We start from the raw sequence: 16,086 nt of genomic DNA on the forward strand, positions 1-16,086 counted from the left end.
GCAAACAAATAAAAATGTAATTTTATAATAGAAAAAACAAAATAAATTAATTAATACGTACACTTGAGAAGGTGCCAGAGCCTCTAAAGCTGCCATCGCATCATCGACCATATCATTTTCATTGTATAATTTTTTCATTTTCTTACTTTTCTTTTTACTATGGCCATCGTCATCGTTATCTTCAATCTTATCTTTATCAGTTTTATGTTTCCCTTTACTCTTTTTATCGTTATCGTTTTCATCATCATTATTATCATTGTCTTTACTATCTAATATCGATTTAAATGAATCATTAGGTATAGCAAGACCTGGAAATTTTTTCGCTAGTCTATCGGCACTCGTTAATGGAGGTGTTTTATCTATATCATTATTAATATTTGATGATGACTTATTTGGTTTCATATGTTGTATGATACGTAAAAGATTTGAAATAAATGAATCCTACAACAACAAAAAAAAACAAAAATTAAACAAACATTAATAAAAATATGAAACGTATACATACAATTTCAAATATACAATTCAGAATGTTATAAAGATACAAAATAAATATATTTACGGTAGAGATCGGTCGGGTATTCCTTTATCGATGAATAGCACGCAACCTTATAAGCACCAATGGTAAATATTTTCAATTCCACCTATTAAAAAGCAACATCGATTTCTTAATGCGTACTACTTTGTCTCAAAATTAAGTTAATTATATGAAATACAGCTTACAAGATGTATGTTCACTACAATATCTTTATATAACAGAAACTAAATACAAATACAAAGTAGCAATATCTATTGATATGTTTTAGTGTAACCTGAACTTTCAAAATGTAGCTTTTAAATAATTCTATTACGTTATACCCATTTATTAACTAGTAGCTGAGCAAATGGTAGAACTCTCATTTTAGTTTGTTAAATTTAGTAAACTAAGGACACATGATAGGGAAAGGCTCAGTGAGTGAAAAACAATTGTACAGAGTACTATTTTGAAATTGAAAATTTAACGAACAATTGTTACACATAAATTGTTCAATGTTATTTAAAAATTTAATAGAAATTAATTTTTTTTTTAAATAAAAAAATATATAAAATAATTTTTTTATTTTTTTTCATTTGATTTATCTGTTTTACAAACACACAAACATTAAAAAAATTTAAGTAAGAATAAGACTTCATTTGGCCAGTAATTTATTATATTTATTTCACAGTAAAAGGTTTGTAAATAATAAAGCATATGGAAAAGAATAATAATTAAAGAAATAATATTAGGATGATCAGAGATAGAAGTAAATTGTTTGGCTGATGAGGAAGGTGATGTGATCCTATCAAAAAAACTAAAAGACAACAAAAATACAGATAAAATATTACGGGAAATAGCTGGTAAAGTTGGATTTGAAAAGATAAAAGTTATGATTAAAGATAGAAAAAATAACAGCAGAGAGATGAAAATAAATTATGGAAACATTACAATTATTGATAAATGTAAACATCTAGAAGAATATTTAATACCAACACGAAAACCTATTATTATTCCTTCAAAAGAAAGAGTAAGAAAGATATAAACTGCTTTAGGATCTACCAAAATACGACATCTGTTCAGAAAATAATCAAACATTTTTAATAACACACCAAGCAAGATATTTAGTGATGTGCGGTTGGCAGTATTATGTTCCACACGTTCTAGGATTGTTGATATCTCACTTACTTCTCTTGTTATTGTTATTTGAGTGTAACGTGTTTAAGCGATAGTAGTGATTTTTGTAATGTGCGTTTTTCAGGAGCAACGATGTAACCTAAAATTTTGCGTCAAACCGGGGAAAACTTTCACAGAAACATTTCAACTTTTGAAACAAGTTTACGGAAATGATGTTCTGGATCGTATGCGATGTTACGAATGGTTTTCACAATTTAAAAGCGATCATCAATCGATTAAAGATGATCGTCGATCAGGAAGGCATTCAACTTCAACCGATGGCATCAACGATCTGGTCCTATTGACCATCAGAGAACTTACAGAAGAGATTAGCATCTTGATCGAATCATACTGAGACATTTTGACTGAAAAACTGAACGCGCATAGAGTCGCAACAAAGTTTTTTCCTAATTTGATGTCTGAACAGCAGAAAGAACATCGAGTGGACATTTCTCTGCAACTTATTGAACAAGTAGATGACCTTGAAACATTCACGCAAAGGATCATAACGGGAGTTGGGTTTACAACTACAACATCGACACAAAAGTTCAATCGGTCGGATTGGCAAAGAGTTTCCACACACCAAGAAAGCACGTCAGCCTCATTCCGATGTCTGTGATGCTCTCTGTTTTTTCGATTTTAATGGAAGTGTGCATTTTGAATTCTTCCCTCAAAGTGAAACGGTGAATCGTGCATACTATCAAGGCATTTTACAATGGTTATGTGAAAAAATCCGTGAAAAGAGACTGGACTGGTGACGAGTCAACTCGCGGTTCCTTCACTGCAATGATCGCCTGCACGCTCAGCTTTGTCAATTCGTCAGTCTTGTGCCAAAAATCAGATGACTGTCCTCCCTCACCCTCCCATCTTGCCAGACCTGGCTTCTTATGACTTTTTTTTCTAAAATTAAAATCAGCGATGAAATATGCCGTTTTGAGACTATTGATGACGTTAAAGCAAATTCATCACATACCTTAAAAGCCATTTCGAATGAAGCAGAAACAATACTCAGAAAAGAGTGTGAATAAGGAAGGGAGTACTTTGAAGGGGACAAGAACCAATAATCTGTAAAATTAATAATAAAGATTAAAAAAATAAAGTTTGATTATTTTCTGAGGAGACCTTGTGTGTACAACAAGAAAGCACTCTTCATCATCGTTAAAATAATGCTATAGAATGTTTAGCACAAAGAAAGAAGATGGTGATGGAGGTGATTGAAAAGAAAAGAATGAAAGGAAAATTTTGAGGGAGATTCTAGGATTAATTAGAGTAAGTGGAGAATACAAGTTAAGAAACAATAAAATTTATACAAAAGAAGTTGAAAAGATTTCAACAATATTCAAGATGAAAAGATTAATATTCTGTCACATTAAATTGAGGATGATTAGTGACGAAACTAGAGGACAATTCTGAAAGAAAAAAAAACAGTTTAAAGTAGTTAAGGAAGACATGGGAAAAGGAAATATCAAAATTAAAGGTGTAAAAACACAAGAGATTATAGCTATATGATAAAACAAATAATGAAACCTCAGGTTGAACAGAAAAAAATCAAATCCAAATTTAAAATTGAGTGAAGAATGAAAGAAAGCACATGCGCTTAGAAAATATTGGGAGAAAAGAAAAGAGAAACATCTGAAAAAGAAGAAATCATAATTGCAAATATACAATGAAATCATAAAAACCATTACCAACTTAGGCTAACATAAAAATGTTTCATTATTGCCTAAAATAAGCATAACCAGAAAATTGTAACAATGGAACAAAGAGCTTTAAAATGTATATAAGATTTAAAAGTGCCATAACTTTCAAAATAGTCCCCTTGGAAACTCAGATACAAATTCTAGAGCTCTGCTATTAACATAATGCATCCTGAAACTCTTTTTTGGTAATTGTAATCAGCACCACCTGCAATTACCCTTGAATTTCGTCTACTGGCAAATCTTGGCTCCTTTAGCTTGATTTATAATCTGGAGAAGAAAAAGCAGTCATACAGAACTGTCAGGCAAACACAGTGAATGAGGAACAACTGCTAAGTTTTTTTCACCAAATATTGCGGCACAATGAAATTAATATGCAGCCTTGCATTATTGGATGAAGGACTCGGCCCATCCTTTACCGCTTTTCTGGACGTTTCCTTCAGAGAATTTTCTATTAACCATCTGACCAGGAGGTACAAACTTGGGGATAATTCCATCAGTATCAAAGAAACAGATGAATAAGGGTTTCATATTGTAATTTCACTTAATGAGATTTCTTTGGCGCAAATGAAACTGGGTTCTTCCAATGGGACGATTGCTGCTTAATTTCAGTATCGTATCTGTAAACCCAACTTTTGTCACCTGTAATGATCTTGGTAAGAATCTAAGTCAGTTTAACATTCTTTCAGTTCACTACAGACATTTATATGTTGCTGTTTCTCATTACTCAGCGTCCTAATGTTGAATTCTTGTGAAAAAATTTACTAACACATCCCATATGATAATCCCGCACTACATTACAGATGTTTTCAATAATCTATGATCTTTCATAATCACATTCTGAATAGAAATTACATTTTCCGGTGTAATACCAGTTACCCTGAATGTTTGTTTATAATCAACATTAAATGTTTGACCGTTTTTAAAATAAATATTTTATCCAGTTATACATTTATACCTGGCCTAAATCACGGTTAACAAATGCTTGAGTTAATATTTTATAAATATTTACGACTGTTTTTATCAACTTTAAAATAGAACTTGATACAGATATATTGTTCTCTCCTGATCGATCACTGAAAAATCACAACTAAACAATGGACAATGGAAAACTGCCTGTCAACAACAAACACTTAGATAAAAGCCACTAAACATACAGACTTGTGAAGGACATATTACACCGCTATTAGTGGTGTTCTGACCACCGAGGTTGTGGTTGTAAGAGATCATACGAAGGCAAAAATAGGTTGAGTAAATACACTGATGGAAATGTCTGCTGAGGCATTTGCATCGGTGGCAACCTGACAGAGGCCAAACATGACTATTTTTTGTTACCAAGTTTAGAGGATCTAAAAGATGACCTCTGGTATAGGGCTATGATAGTGGAGAGGCTTCCTCTATGCAGTAGATGTGGGGGGGGGGGGGTAGTCAGGATGTACTAGCCACTCATTCATACAAATTTCTAGAAGTTTTGGGTAGAAACTAGTATCACATCAACAAATTAAGAAAAGACTTTAAAAAATATTTATTAATTTTATCAAAACAAACAAGTTTTAAACAAAACCATTTATTTCAAAGAAAAAAAAGTTATAAAGTAAAAAATAGATAATACAGTGAACACTATAATCACATCAAATGGAATTATAGGGCAATATATTTTAGACAATAACAACCGCCATGTGGTAACTATGATTTCAGAATAATGCAACAACATAAATCAGACGTTTCTCAACAATAAACTGAAAAATTATTCAATGAATGACACCATAAGGTTTCACAGCCGGATGGGTCTACAGCCCATAATGTGAGAATATCCATTACTGCTTTAAAATATCTTTTAGAAACATTCTAAAAAGGTGATATGTTTTGGTGAAACCAATAGATATTTTGTATGTAATTTTTCTTTACTGAGATTTTTAAAATGCCGAATTATTCTACCGTCATTCTCACAGCACTAATGAACTGAAAGCTAGGATTCATGATGCGATCTCCATTAAGATGATGCGAGATAAAGAAAATTTGCATTTAAGAATATAAGAATATGTATTCATGAGTGGTAGTCTCTACAGGAAGTTATCTTTAGGAAATGGATTTTTTTAACAAAATTGTGATTCATAATATCAGACAGCAACTTTTCAATAATAATGTTAAAATAAGAATAACTTTAAATGACATTATATATTTATTTAAATTAATTATATAAATGAATAATTAATTATACAATCTTTTATAGATTGTTTTAAAACATTTTAAAAGGATGGATAATTTACTTTAAAAAATAATACAGAATTTCACAATCCAAAGGATTGTACCGTATTACATAAATACAGTTCTGTCTCCTTTGTCAGAGATAAATTTTGTTAATTTTTAGGAATAAATGTTTCTTTTTAGTATTTAGAAAGTTGAATAATTGATTCATTTTCACCAAAGAGTCATACAAATGTGGATCAATGTCTAAATTTGCCATGATGTGAGGGATGAATTCAAACGCATCATAGATCAAATTACATTTTAAGCAGAAAAAACAACCGTCAATTATGATAACTGTACTTTGCAATTGTTGGATTTCAGGTCAAATTCATTTAGAGGTTCTGAGTTAAACTAGATTTAGTTACTGGTCATCGACTAATTGGGAATAGGAATAAAATACCTGCTTTTACCCCACAGGCAGCTCTATCACTAATTCAGCTTTTTTTTTTCTCCAAGCCTCGGACGGGAAGTAGAATCATTGGAAGTTGCACAGCTGAACTACCCGCTTACTTAGCTCAAATACGTTTGCTTCACCAGTAGATTTTTAATCACGAGAGCAAACATTTCCTTATGATTATTTAACTATACAGCAACAATCCACCATAACTGTATACATACAAAGACGGTTTGATAAGTTCATCTGCGCAAAGTTATGAGGTAGCATTCATAGTACATTTTTGAAATCATTCTTAGTTTAAAACAACCAGCAATGAGCATACACCAAGCTTCAGTCAAGTACATTCATAACTCTGTTATTGTTGGCAGTCGTTTGAGTTGATAAAATATTGTTGGTAAGAGAAAATGGACAAAACAGAGCTTTGTGTGATGATCAAATATTACTTATGGAAGGAAAAACCGCAGAGAAAACTAAAAGTAACTCAGATAAATATTATGATCAGTCAATTCCATTGATCAGAACAATTTAAAAGCGATTTGATTATTTTCAGACCGATCATATGAGCAAAAACAACTGAACTTCTGGATGGTCTGTTGCGGTTACAACAGAGAATACAGGAAAATAAAAGATATAGCACCTCTAATGCAAGACTAAACAAGTGAATCTTGAGAAAACAGGGATAGAAGTTTTTTTACAATAACATTAGTTCAGCATAGCTCATTTATTAATTACACTACAGAACATAATTTTATATTTATATGCTTTAGTGAATTTCAATAAATGTAAAAATATGATATTTTTGTACCGAAAATGTACTGCGGAATGACTCCTAAACCGTAAATTTTTGGGTTACAATAGTTCTGCATTAGGAGTACAAAATGGTGATAGAGGATAAAAGATCAAAAACATGTGAAATCACTATGACGATAAGAATCTGAAATGAATTGACGCATCATATTTCACAGCAACATTTAAATATGCAAAAATTGCCTAAAAAATTAACCTACCTAATAAACAACTGGACATTTCTAAACAGTTAATGAAATGTGAACATATTATTATCAACCAGAAAGCCTGTTTGGCTGTTGATCAGCTAAACAAACAGCCAAAACAGTCAACTTGCTGAAAACTTAAAAAAAAAAAAGATGAAAACTTCAACAGAAGAAGGCCACTAACTTTAGGGATGCTTTTAGTATAATCTTCATCGATTTTCTAGACCAAAAATAAAACTATAACCCAGCAATATTAAGCCATTTTGCTTAAATAAAGAAAAAAAAACGTATTTGAAATAAAAGAAGTCTATTTTTCACCAAGTCAATGTACCCCTCACTCTTTTGCAACCGTAACAGAAAAACACTGATTGAATTACACTACAAAGTTCTTCCATGTCTCCATACTTACCGCTTTCTAATGAAGAAGAGGCTTGATGGAAAGAGATTTACATGAAATGAGGTTAATTCGCCTATTTTTAATAAATCATATTATAAGGATCGATCAAAAACCTACAGCAATGTTTGTTTAAATGTATAAACTTGAAAGGAGATTAATTTGAGAAATAAAAAATATTATAAAGTCTTCTTTATTTTTGTAGAGACTTATCAAAGCTCCCTAATAATACAGTCATCCAGTATTTACTAGACAAAGCAATCACCCAACATAGGCTTACATCCTTATAAAACAAAAAATAAAAAGGGGTCAAGTTTTACTATAAAATTATATTTAAGAATTATAATTGCACATCAAAAAAAGATGGTAATAATAATAAAATAATACTAACAGAGAATTCTGCTCCATTTTCAATAAGTACACTCTTGAAAGAGTCAAACGTATCATTTTTTTCAGCAAGATTGATAATGAACTCGGCTGTAACAAAAAAAAAAGCAAAACATAATAATCAGGAATAAGCATAAACTTATAAACAAAAACTAACAGAAAAAATAATAATTGTCAAAGAAATAAGAAATTTAACCTTAATACTATATACAAGGCTATCAATAAATTAACTTCAGGTCAAGTAAAAAAAATTCAATTGAAAAAATCTATATATACACGAGGGATATCTCTAAAGTAAAGACCGCTGGGAAATTTCTCTGCATAAGGTTGGCGAACCTATATCGTTCATGGCCACAATAGTAATGTACACACTGCATTGTTGTCTGTACGTTTACATATTGTTGCTTTTTTCAAATTTTGGGCCCAAAATAAATAATGAAACGCTTAGGGTAACAGGCCTGTTTTTTTACATTTTAACTGTTCGGTACTAGAAGTACTTATAAAAAAAAAAAGGATTGTTAATTGGACTGCAAAATAGTAAGATTTTGAAAATGTCTAATTTTTGGAATCCAAAACCCACATGTGGGACAGGTGGCAGAAATCTGAAATTTCTACAGCACTAACTACTTTAAACCCATATAAAATTCATTTTGTTACTCAAAGGGGTTGACGAGTAATTAAGCTAACAAATTCGCTAAAAACACCGTTCCTTCTAACCGTAAACAACGTATCAAAATGGTAAACAATTCTAATACATTAACCAGTTGTTCAATTCACTTTTACCTTATTTTACTCCTGCCAATGTAAGTTATGAATAAATCTTGCACTTTTTGATAACAAACTTAACTAACACAACATAGTTCCTGCCATTTTTTTATTGAGTAGAACTGATAAGTTCTCATTCATCTTTGGTGTAATATTGTGTCCTCTTCCAGTAATTGATAGAAAAAGCTCTGAAGGCGTGAGAATCTTTAAAATATTTTCCAGTTGAACCAGTGTTTGATTATCCCCCGATGATTTCTTACCAGGACCCTGCGGATGGAAAAAGTGTAATCGATATTGCTCTTCATTTTCATGTATTTGACTTCAATGACTTCGTATCACTTGCCATAGTATACACGACAGACATAATTTTTACATTTTGGATTTGGTAAACTTTTAAAGCAATCAGAACAACACTATGTCCTTGTGTACCGATATTAATGTAAATGATTCTGATTCAGAGGTCGCCTGGACTTTCAGAATACATGTCCGAATTGTTGGAACATAACTATGAAAGTTTCTTGTTTCTGGAACTGTTGTGATTACCCGATAACGAGAACTGAAATATTTTTCAGTCTCTTTAACATCTTTATTAGAGCAGAAAATAAACGTTATATTTCTAATATTGTCTTTGCAATAATTGTACGTTTCAGAAAGTGTAGAAATTTGATTGTTGACTGTCCTTTGAAGGCTTGCTTTAATCGCAGACCTTTTTACAGTACCACCAATACTATCACACCATCCTTTTCTAAGGTATGAGGAAAAAATGCCATTCAGTTGCGATTTCAAAATCTTGATGGTAGCAAAAATTTATGAAATTTTTTTGTTTATATACCGGGCTGAGGAATAAAAAAATTGTTTAACTTGTGGTAACAGTGCCTTTACTTGATAAATAAATTTGCTTTTGGAAGAAGAAGAACGACCAGTATTGTGCTTCAAGTACTCACTAATCAGCTGATTTGGAAGTCGAGAGTTACAGCGTTCAAGTCCTAGTAAAGCCAGATATTTTTACATGGATTTGAATACTAGATCGTGGATACCGGTGTTCTTTGGTGGTTGGGTTTCAATTAACCACACATCTCAGGAATGGTCGAACTGAGAATGTACAAGACTAAAACTTCATTTACTCATACATATCATCCTCAATCATCCTCTGAAGAATTATCTAAACGGTAGTTACCGGAGGCTAAACAGGAAAAAGAAAGTACTCACTAATCACACAGTAGCTCCATCTTTGTAATTTTCCTTCCTTTTTAAAATATATGATAAACGAATGTACTGTGGCATAAGTTTTTAACCAATGATATGAATGGACTTCATCCTGCATCACAAAAAGAAAATTTTGAAAGAAGTTTCCCATTACAATACATCCCTCTCCCACATGTTTTCCTTTTTAATGTTGAAGAAATTAGCTTGTTTCTCCGTAACAAAATGATGCCTTTTAGATTACTTAAATTTTCAGTAAGTTTATCTAAGTGCTATTGAAATGGAAGAATTTGAATAGTTAGTTCACAACAGTCAACTGAAAACCAATGTTTGAAGATAATTTCAGAATCAAAATCATCGCAGCTCTATTGCAGTAATATGAGCGCTTCATTAAGGCCTGGACATTTTTCTCACTGTGACGGGATGCACGTTTAATTTTCTATATCGCATACCACGGTTGAAAGGAGAATTTTATAATTAAATGTCATTTTTAGAGCAGATAACATGAGTTTTACATTTTGGTGGGTGACACATACACAAATAGAGTAAGTACCTGACCCATCAGCCAGTACACAAAATTTAGGTCTTAAAACAGCAAATTTTGAAAAACGTATTTTTAAATCACGTTTTTCTTTGAAGGCTGTGTGTAATTATTTTAAGTTACATAAGATAAGCTTCTTTGAATATTAATTTTCTTCCTGTCAGCTTGTTACAGAGACACAATCCATCTTGCCTGGCATAATTAGGCTGTAGTAATGATTCTGGTAAAAATCTAGTACACATTTAATAACATTTTATTGACTACGTGAAAGGGTTTCTTTTTGCAGATTTGTGACAAAATTCCACTTAACTAATTGTTTGGATTGACGGGCTATAATCTCTGAGGGAGGTCAATGTTAAGAGTAATCTATGGTATTAAAGAGTGAATGTGTGATGTCATTGGTTTAGTTTTCTATTCTGATTAGGTAGTTAGGGAAGTAATCTCTGAGTAAGGTGAATGTTAAGAGTAATCTACAGTATTGAAGAGTGAATGTGTGTTGTCATTTGTGTATGTTCCTATTTTGATTAGATATTTACTGAAGTAATGTGTGGGAGGGGTGTATGTTAAGTATAATCTGCATTGTTGAAGTGTGTGTGTGGTCATTGGTTTTTCTTATTCTGATTAAATAGTTACGATTGCAATCTGTGAGGGTGGTGAATATTATGAATAATCTACAGTATTGAAGAGCGAATGTGTGTTTTCGTTGGTTTGTTTTCCTATTCTGATAGTGTACTACATTAATTCACCAAATTTTCAAAGATTTTGGTGCATAGCTATTCCTGATTTTGATTATATTTGGTACTTGATAACTACAAATTTTTTGGGGGGAAAAAATATTTTTTTTTATATTTAAAAAAATTCTGTTCTTGAGTAATAGACTATTTTATTTGCCAGCACGTAAATACAGCCATTTGTGTCACTTTTTCTATGGTCTGTAGCAGTATTATTTTGCATTATACAGATGTCAAAAAGGGCTTTTTGGAAATAGTAAAGATGGATCTTCATCTTAGTATTAAAAATTTATTTTGTTACAGAATCAAATCTTGTAATTTTTACTGAATTTATGTTTAGATATTTTTTTTGTTCAAATTTTGGACCTAAAATAAATAATGAAAGAAAGGATTAGAGTAATGAGCCTATTTTTTACCTATTCTCTTAGGTACTAGTAGTACTTATAGAAAAATTGGACTGTCACCAAGTGTCCAAAAAAAATGGCCTACTTACTAAAATGTCCAACTTATCATTTGGTTTGGCAGATGGGCTACAAGAAAATCATAAGAATGTGTCTGGACAAGTCCAAGCTGTGATTGTTATTGAAGATTAATGCATTGCCAAGATTCACAGTGACCGCAGATTTGAAATTAGCTAATTCGTTAGTAGGGATTATGTCTCGTTCAAGCTGTTTTCCTTGTACATGGTGCACTGTACATAAGAACAAATTACACAATGCTGCTCCAATGCAGACACTTTCAAACTGTTTGAAATATGATGCATGGAAAGTAGCCGGGAGGTAAAAACGAAGACGTGAGATTATATAAAAATTGCACCCGCCAGCCAATTCTTGCTCAAAACTAGAACATGAAAATCATCGATATCATTGTACCCCCAGAATTGCACTTGATGCTGCTCGTTGTTGAAAACACTTGTTTTAAGCATATGCTTCTGAAATTCAAGGAGGAAAGTTTGAATCGGACAAATGCATGCGATGTTCAGCAGCAAATCTACTACGGAGAAACATCTTTTGCTGGATCTGGATGGGACGGGAATGTATGTAAAACTTTGTTAAAGTTGATTTATTGCAAGTGAATTGGAAACCAGAGCAGAATGTTTGCCATCTGTGAAGTGTTTCGCAGATTTCCTAAGAAGTTGTCAATTTCCATTTTTCCACCCTTATAAAGCCAGATTATATGAATAATATCAATAATTTTTGCAAAAGTTATTCTAAATTAAAAATTAACATAACACTAAAAGTTTAAGCTGTTGTTTTTTTTCCACGTTGCTGACTTTTGCTCCAGAACTAATACAGGAGCAACAGCGAACAGCCCAGCGAATCAGTGTATTCAGATTTCAAGTGGACTTTGAATAAGGGAAAAGTAACATCTCATTCTGAGTATAAAAATAAGTTGCTACGATCTGTATCTGAATAAATATAATAGTCTTAATGTTCAAAAAATCAAGATAAATTGTTTACATTAATTTCAATAGAACTGAATATTTTAAATTACTATACAAATACAAAATAAATGTATTGTCGATCGGTTAATATATTTATAATGCAAACTGATTAGCGTTTCATTAAATAACCTAACTTTCACGTGCAGTGAAATATTTAAAATGAGTAATACCTCGTTGTTCCTAACAATTGTTTAAACAGTGTTCTCTCCTTATAAATAATTTACTTTCTCTAATTGAATTTACACATAAAGAACATCAGTATCTTCATGATTGCAAAACAAAAAATTTTCATAAAGTTTCCAACAGACAATTTTATTTGTGGAAAAATTAACATCAATAATTGAACTCTATTATGTTTTAAACAATTAGTATCGAAAACCGAATGTATTTTTGAATAATTAATAGGTTTACATAGTAAACCTGTCATTAAAATATTATAACCAGTTTTATTATAGGGCATAATTGAAATGAAAAATAATATATGCGTAATTCATGCTAAAAAACTTTTAAAAGAATTTTTTTTAAAAGGTAGCAAGAGGGTACTTACATATTAATGCCACCACAGCTATAGCTGCTGTTTAGGTTATGTTGACTTCGTGTACTGACAAATCGTACGTATATAAAAATGACCTAACTAAATATAACCTACGCTTGCTTTGCTTGCTAACCTTTTACATATTAACGCCACCGCAGCTTCAGCTTTAAAAATAAAGTAGGTCAATCGGATTTCAGTGCTATAACATTAAGGTTATATTATTAATAAGTTGTATATATTATGCATATTTAATGTTAATTATAAGAGGTTAGCGAGCGAAGCGAGCATAGGTTATATTTAGTTAGGTTATTTTGATATACGTACGATTTGTCAGTACACGAAGTCAACATATACGTACAAAGTCAACATAACCTAAACAGCAGCTGTAGCTGCGGTGGCGTTAATACGTAAGTAGCCAAGAGATTTTAAGTTTTTTGTAAACTACTTCTAAGGGGTTAAACTACCATATCATACAAAAAGATTAGGAGTCTTATGTCAGTCGAATTAAAACCCACTATGAGTAATATTGTTTCTGCAAAAAGGAAATTGATTAATTGTGTTTCAAATACATTGGTTTTTTTAAAAATAATTTGGTAATTAACTAAAAATTCCAATAGAAATATAATAAGGCTTTTCTCCTATAAATATAAACCCATGAAAAAATTAACAAGTTTAATTTTCTAATTATTATTGGTCGGCATATTTATCGTCACCAAAAAATATTCTGACAGCCATTTTGTATCTTAAGTCCAAATAGGTGTTGTTATACTTCTGATGAGAATATATGTAAGCATAGTAAATATTTAATAACAATGAAGTGCTTAGCGTTTTTATTAAGGCGATTCAAAACAAAACGATACGGTTTGATTTTGTCATAAAAAATAATCAATTTGCTCATCTAATAAATCACCCACAAATTTCTCTTCATGGAATACACAAATAATATTATCAATAATGAGAATTCTATCTCAGAGAAACGATATTTCTATCTAAGAAGCACAATGTAATATTTTTATCCATATTTAGTCATACGCTTAACATTTTCTAGCTCAACCTGTAAACTCCTGAATAAAAAAACTGTACATTATCAAAATTCACCACTTTTTAAACAATGAACATTAGTTTTTCAAGCATTTATGACTGTAAATCGAATTACTGAATTCATTGAAATGTTATAAGGGTGTAAGCTAAGGGCAAATTATATATTCAACTGAAATGAAATAACATAGTGAGAAAATTAATTAACTTAATTTTAGTATTTAGTAAGTTACAATACTAATCGCCATTTTTTCTGTCTTTTAACAAATAAAAATAAATTATTCAATTTTTGGATTTCGTAGGAGTTAATTTTTAGGTTAATAATTTTGCGTAAGTTGCCATAAGCTTTCCTTGCTCTGCCAAGCAGTACTAAAGAATCTCTTAACTCTAATAAAATTCTAAAGTATAACAACACAAAGTTGCTCACAATTTTTGTAACCATAACCAACATAGAATATCGTTTCAAATTGCAAATGAGGTGCAAATAACAGCCTATGCAAATTGGAAAAAAGATTACCACCATGGTATTGCAATTTAACATGTAGATTTCTGATCATCTGATATTAGTCTGTAAGAGACAAGAGGACCAGTTTGTTTTTTTTAAAGAAATCATAAAATTTACCTTTTTAAGTAAATAAAATATATCAAAAATTCTTTATGAAAATTACATTTATTTATGAATATGCTACTTTTAGAAGCAATCACACACAGGCTTTAATCAACTCAAGACTCATTCAAAGTTGTTTTTGCTGTAAAATTTTTATAACCGTGAAATAGAATAGAAAAAATAAGTTCAGAAAACAACCGTATCAATAAAACGAACTGGTTAATCTTAAAATTCACAAATTGAACAAAATGTTATTTTGGTTACCAATAAAATTTTAATTATGTATAACGCAAACCTGGTTTACAATGGGGTGTGAAAATAAAATACAACTAAATCTGAAAGACTAAAAAACCCTAATAAAGATAGGTCGTACAACAAAACGAACTGCTAATAAAACTTTAGTTAACTGAAGTACTGACAAAATGCAATACGTTTGATAAACCACATAATATATAAAACTGCATAGAATAAAGTTAAAAGAGGAGAATAATAAATACTATCAAAAATCAGATAAGAAAATAAATAAATAATCTTTTATATAGTATAAATGTAAACAATCAGAAATTAGGTTAGTACTGTAGTATAAATTACTCTAAAATAAACATATTTAAAACAATTACTTTTAATAATATATCTAGCAAATTACATACCGAGATCTTTATCATTTAATCCTAAATGATTCTCCAGTTCCGTGCATATTTTTGAAACTAAAGAAAGATGTTCTAGCTTCTGTACCTCATCCATTAGGTGCGTTTTTAATCATTCCCGAGTCCACCACTACATAACGACAATTTATCTTCGATAGTTCAAAAAACGAATCGATAGCCAAATATCGATTTTTTTTAATTAAAAAGGTTACACTATGAAAAGTTATCGGTTGCTGTTAGTTCATTCATAGTTTTAAGCTCCTCTGTCTTTCAAGTTTTTATTTTCTTATGAGAAAATAATTTAATCAAGTTACCGATTGTAGGGTTAATTTATAACCAATAAATTACACCTACACTTAGTTGTGATTTGACTGGTTGGAACGTTTTTAATTAATCTGGTCCGCGAAACTCAAAGCAGAAAAAATATAAAATATTGAATATATATTTTTTGTAAGACCTTAATAAAAGGTCTTACTTAATATTTTTTTGTATATACCTGAGTAGATTGTCACATGGTTTTTATTTTCATTTTACTAGTTTCAAACTTACTTCTTTACTATCTTTTTTTTTACCTCTGGGACCACCGTTAGGTATTGCTTCAGAGGATGAGATGAGTGACAATTTTTGTAACGTGTGGAAATGCCATGCGCGACCGGGATTCGAACCCGGGACCTCGAATGAAAGCCAAGATGCTAACATTCCCGCCAGAGGCCGGCCAAGCCAAATATTTTATCGACTGATAAGATACTTCTTTTGGCTGAAATGATGACA

At 30.9% G+C, this 16,086-nt stretch overlaps 1 protein-coding gene across 3 annotated transcripts in view; it reads right to left on the bottom strand.

Moving 5' to 3' along the window:
* The window catches only part of pea (ATP-dependent RNA helicase pea), a 78,544-nt gene extending 63,070 nt beyond the window's left edge, over nt 1-15,474 (bottom strand). For all 3 annotated transcript variants that reach the window (XM_075381962.1, XM_075381963.1, XM_075381961.1), the window contains exons 1-3: nt 15,319-15,474; nt 7,809-7,894; nt 62-441 (exon numbers count right to left, since the gene is read on the bottom strand). In XM_075381962.1, coding sequence (XP_075238077.1) covers nt 62-441; nt 7,809-7,894; nt 15,319-15,412 — 560 coding nt within the window. In that variant the 5' untranslated portion in view covers nt 15,413-15,474. The remainder of the gene's footprint in view (nt 1-61; nt 442-7,808; nt 7,895-15,318) is intronic.
* Between the last annotated feature and the right edge of the window lie 612 nt (nt 15,475-16,086).

The sequence above is a fragment of the Lycorma delicatula genome, chromosome 13 (assembly GCF_047948215.1).
Source record: "Lycorma delicatula isolate Av1 chromosome 13, ASM4794821v1, whole genome shotgun sequence".
Lineage (NCBI taxonomy): Eukaryota > Metazoa > Arthropoda > Insecta > Hemiptera > Fulgoridae > Lycorma > Lycorma delicatula.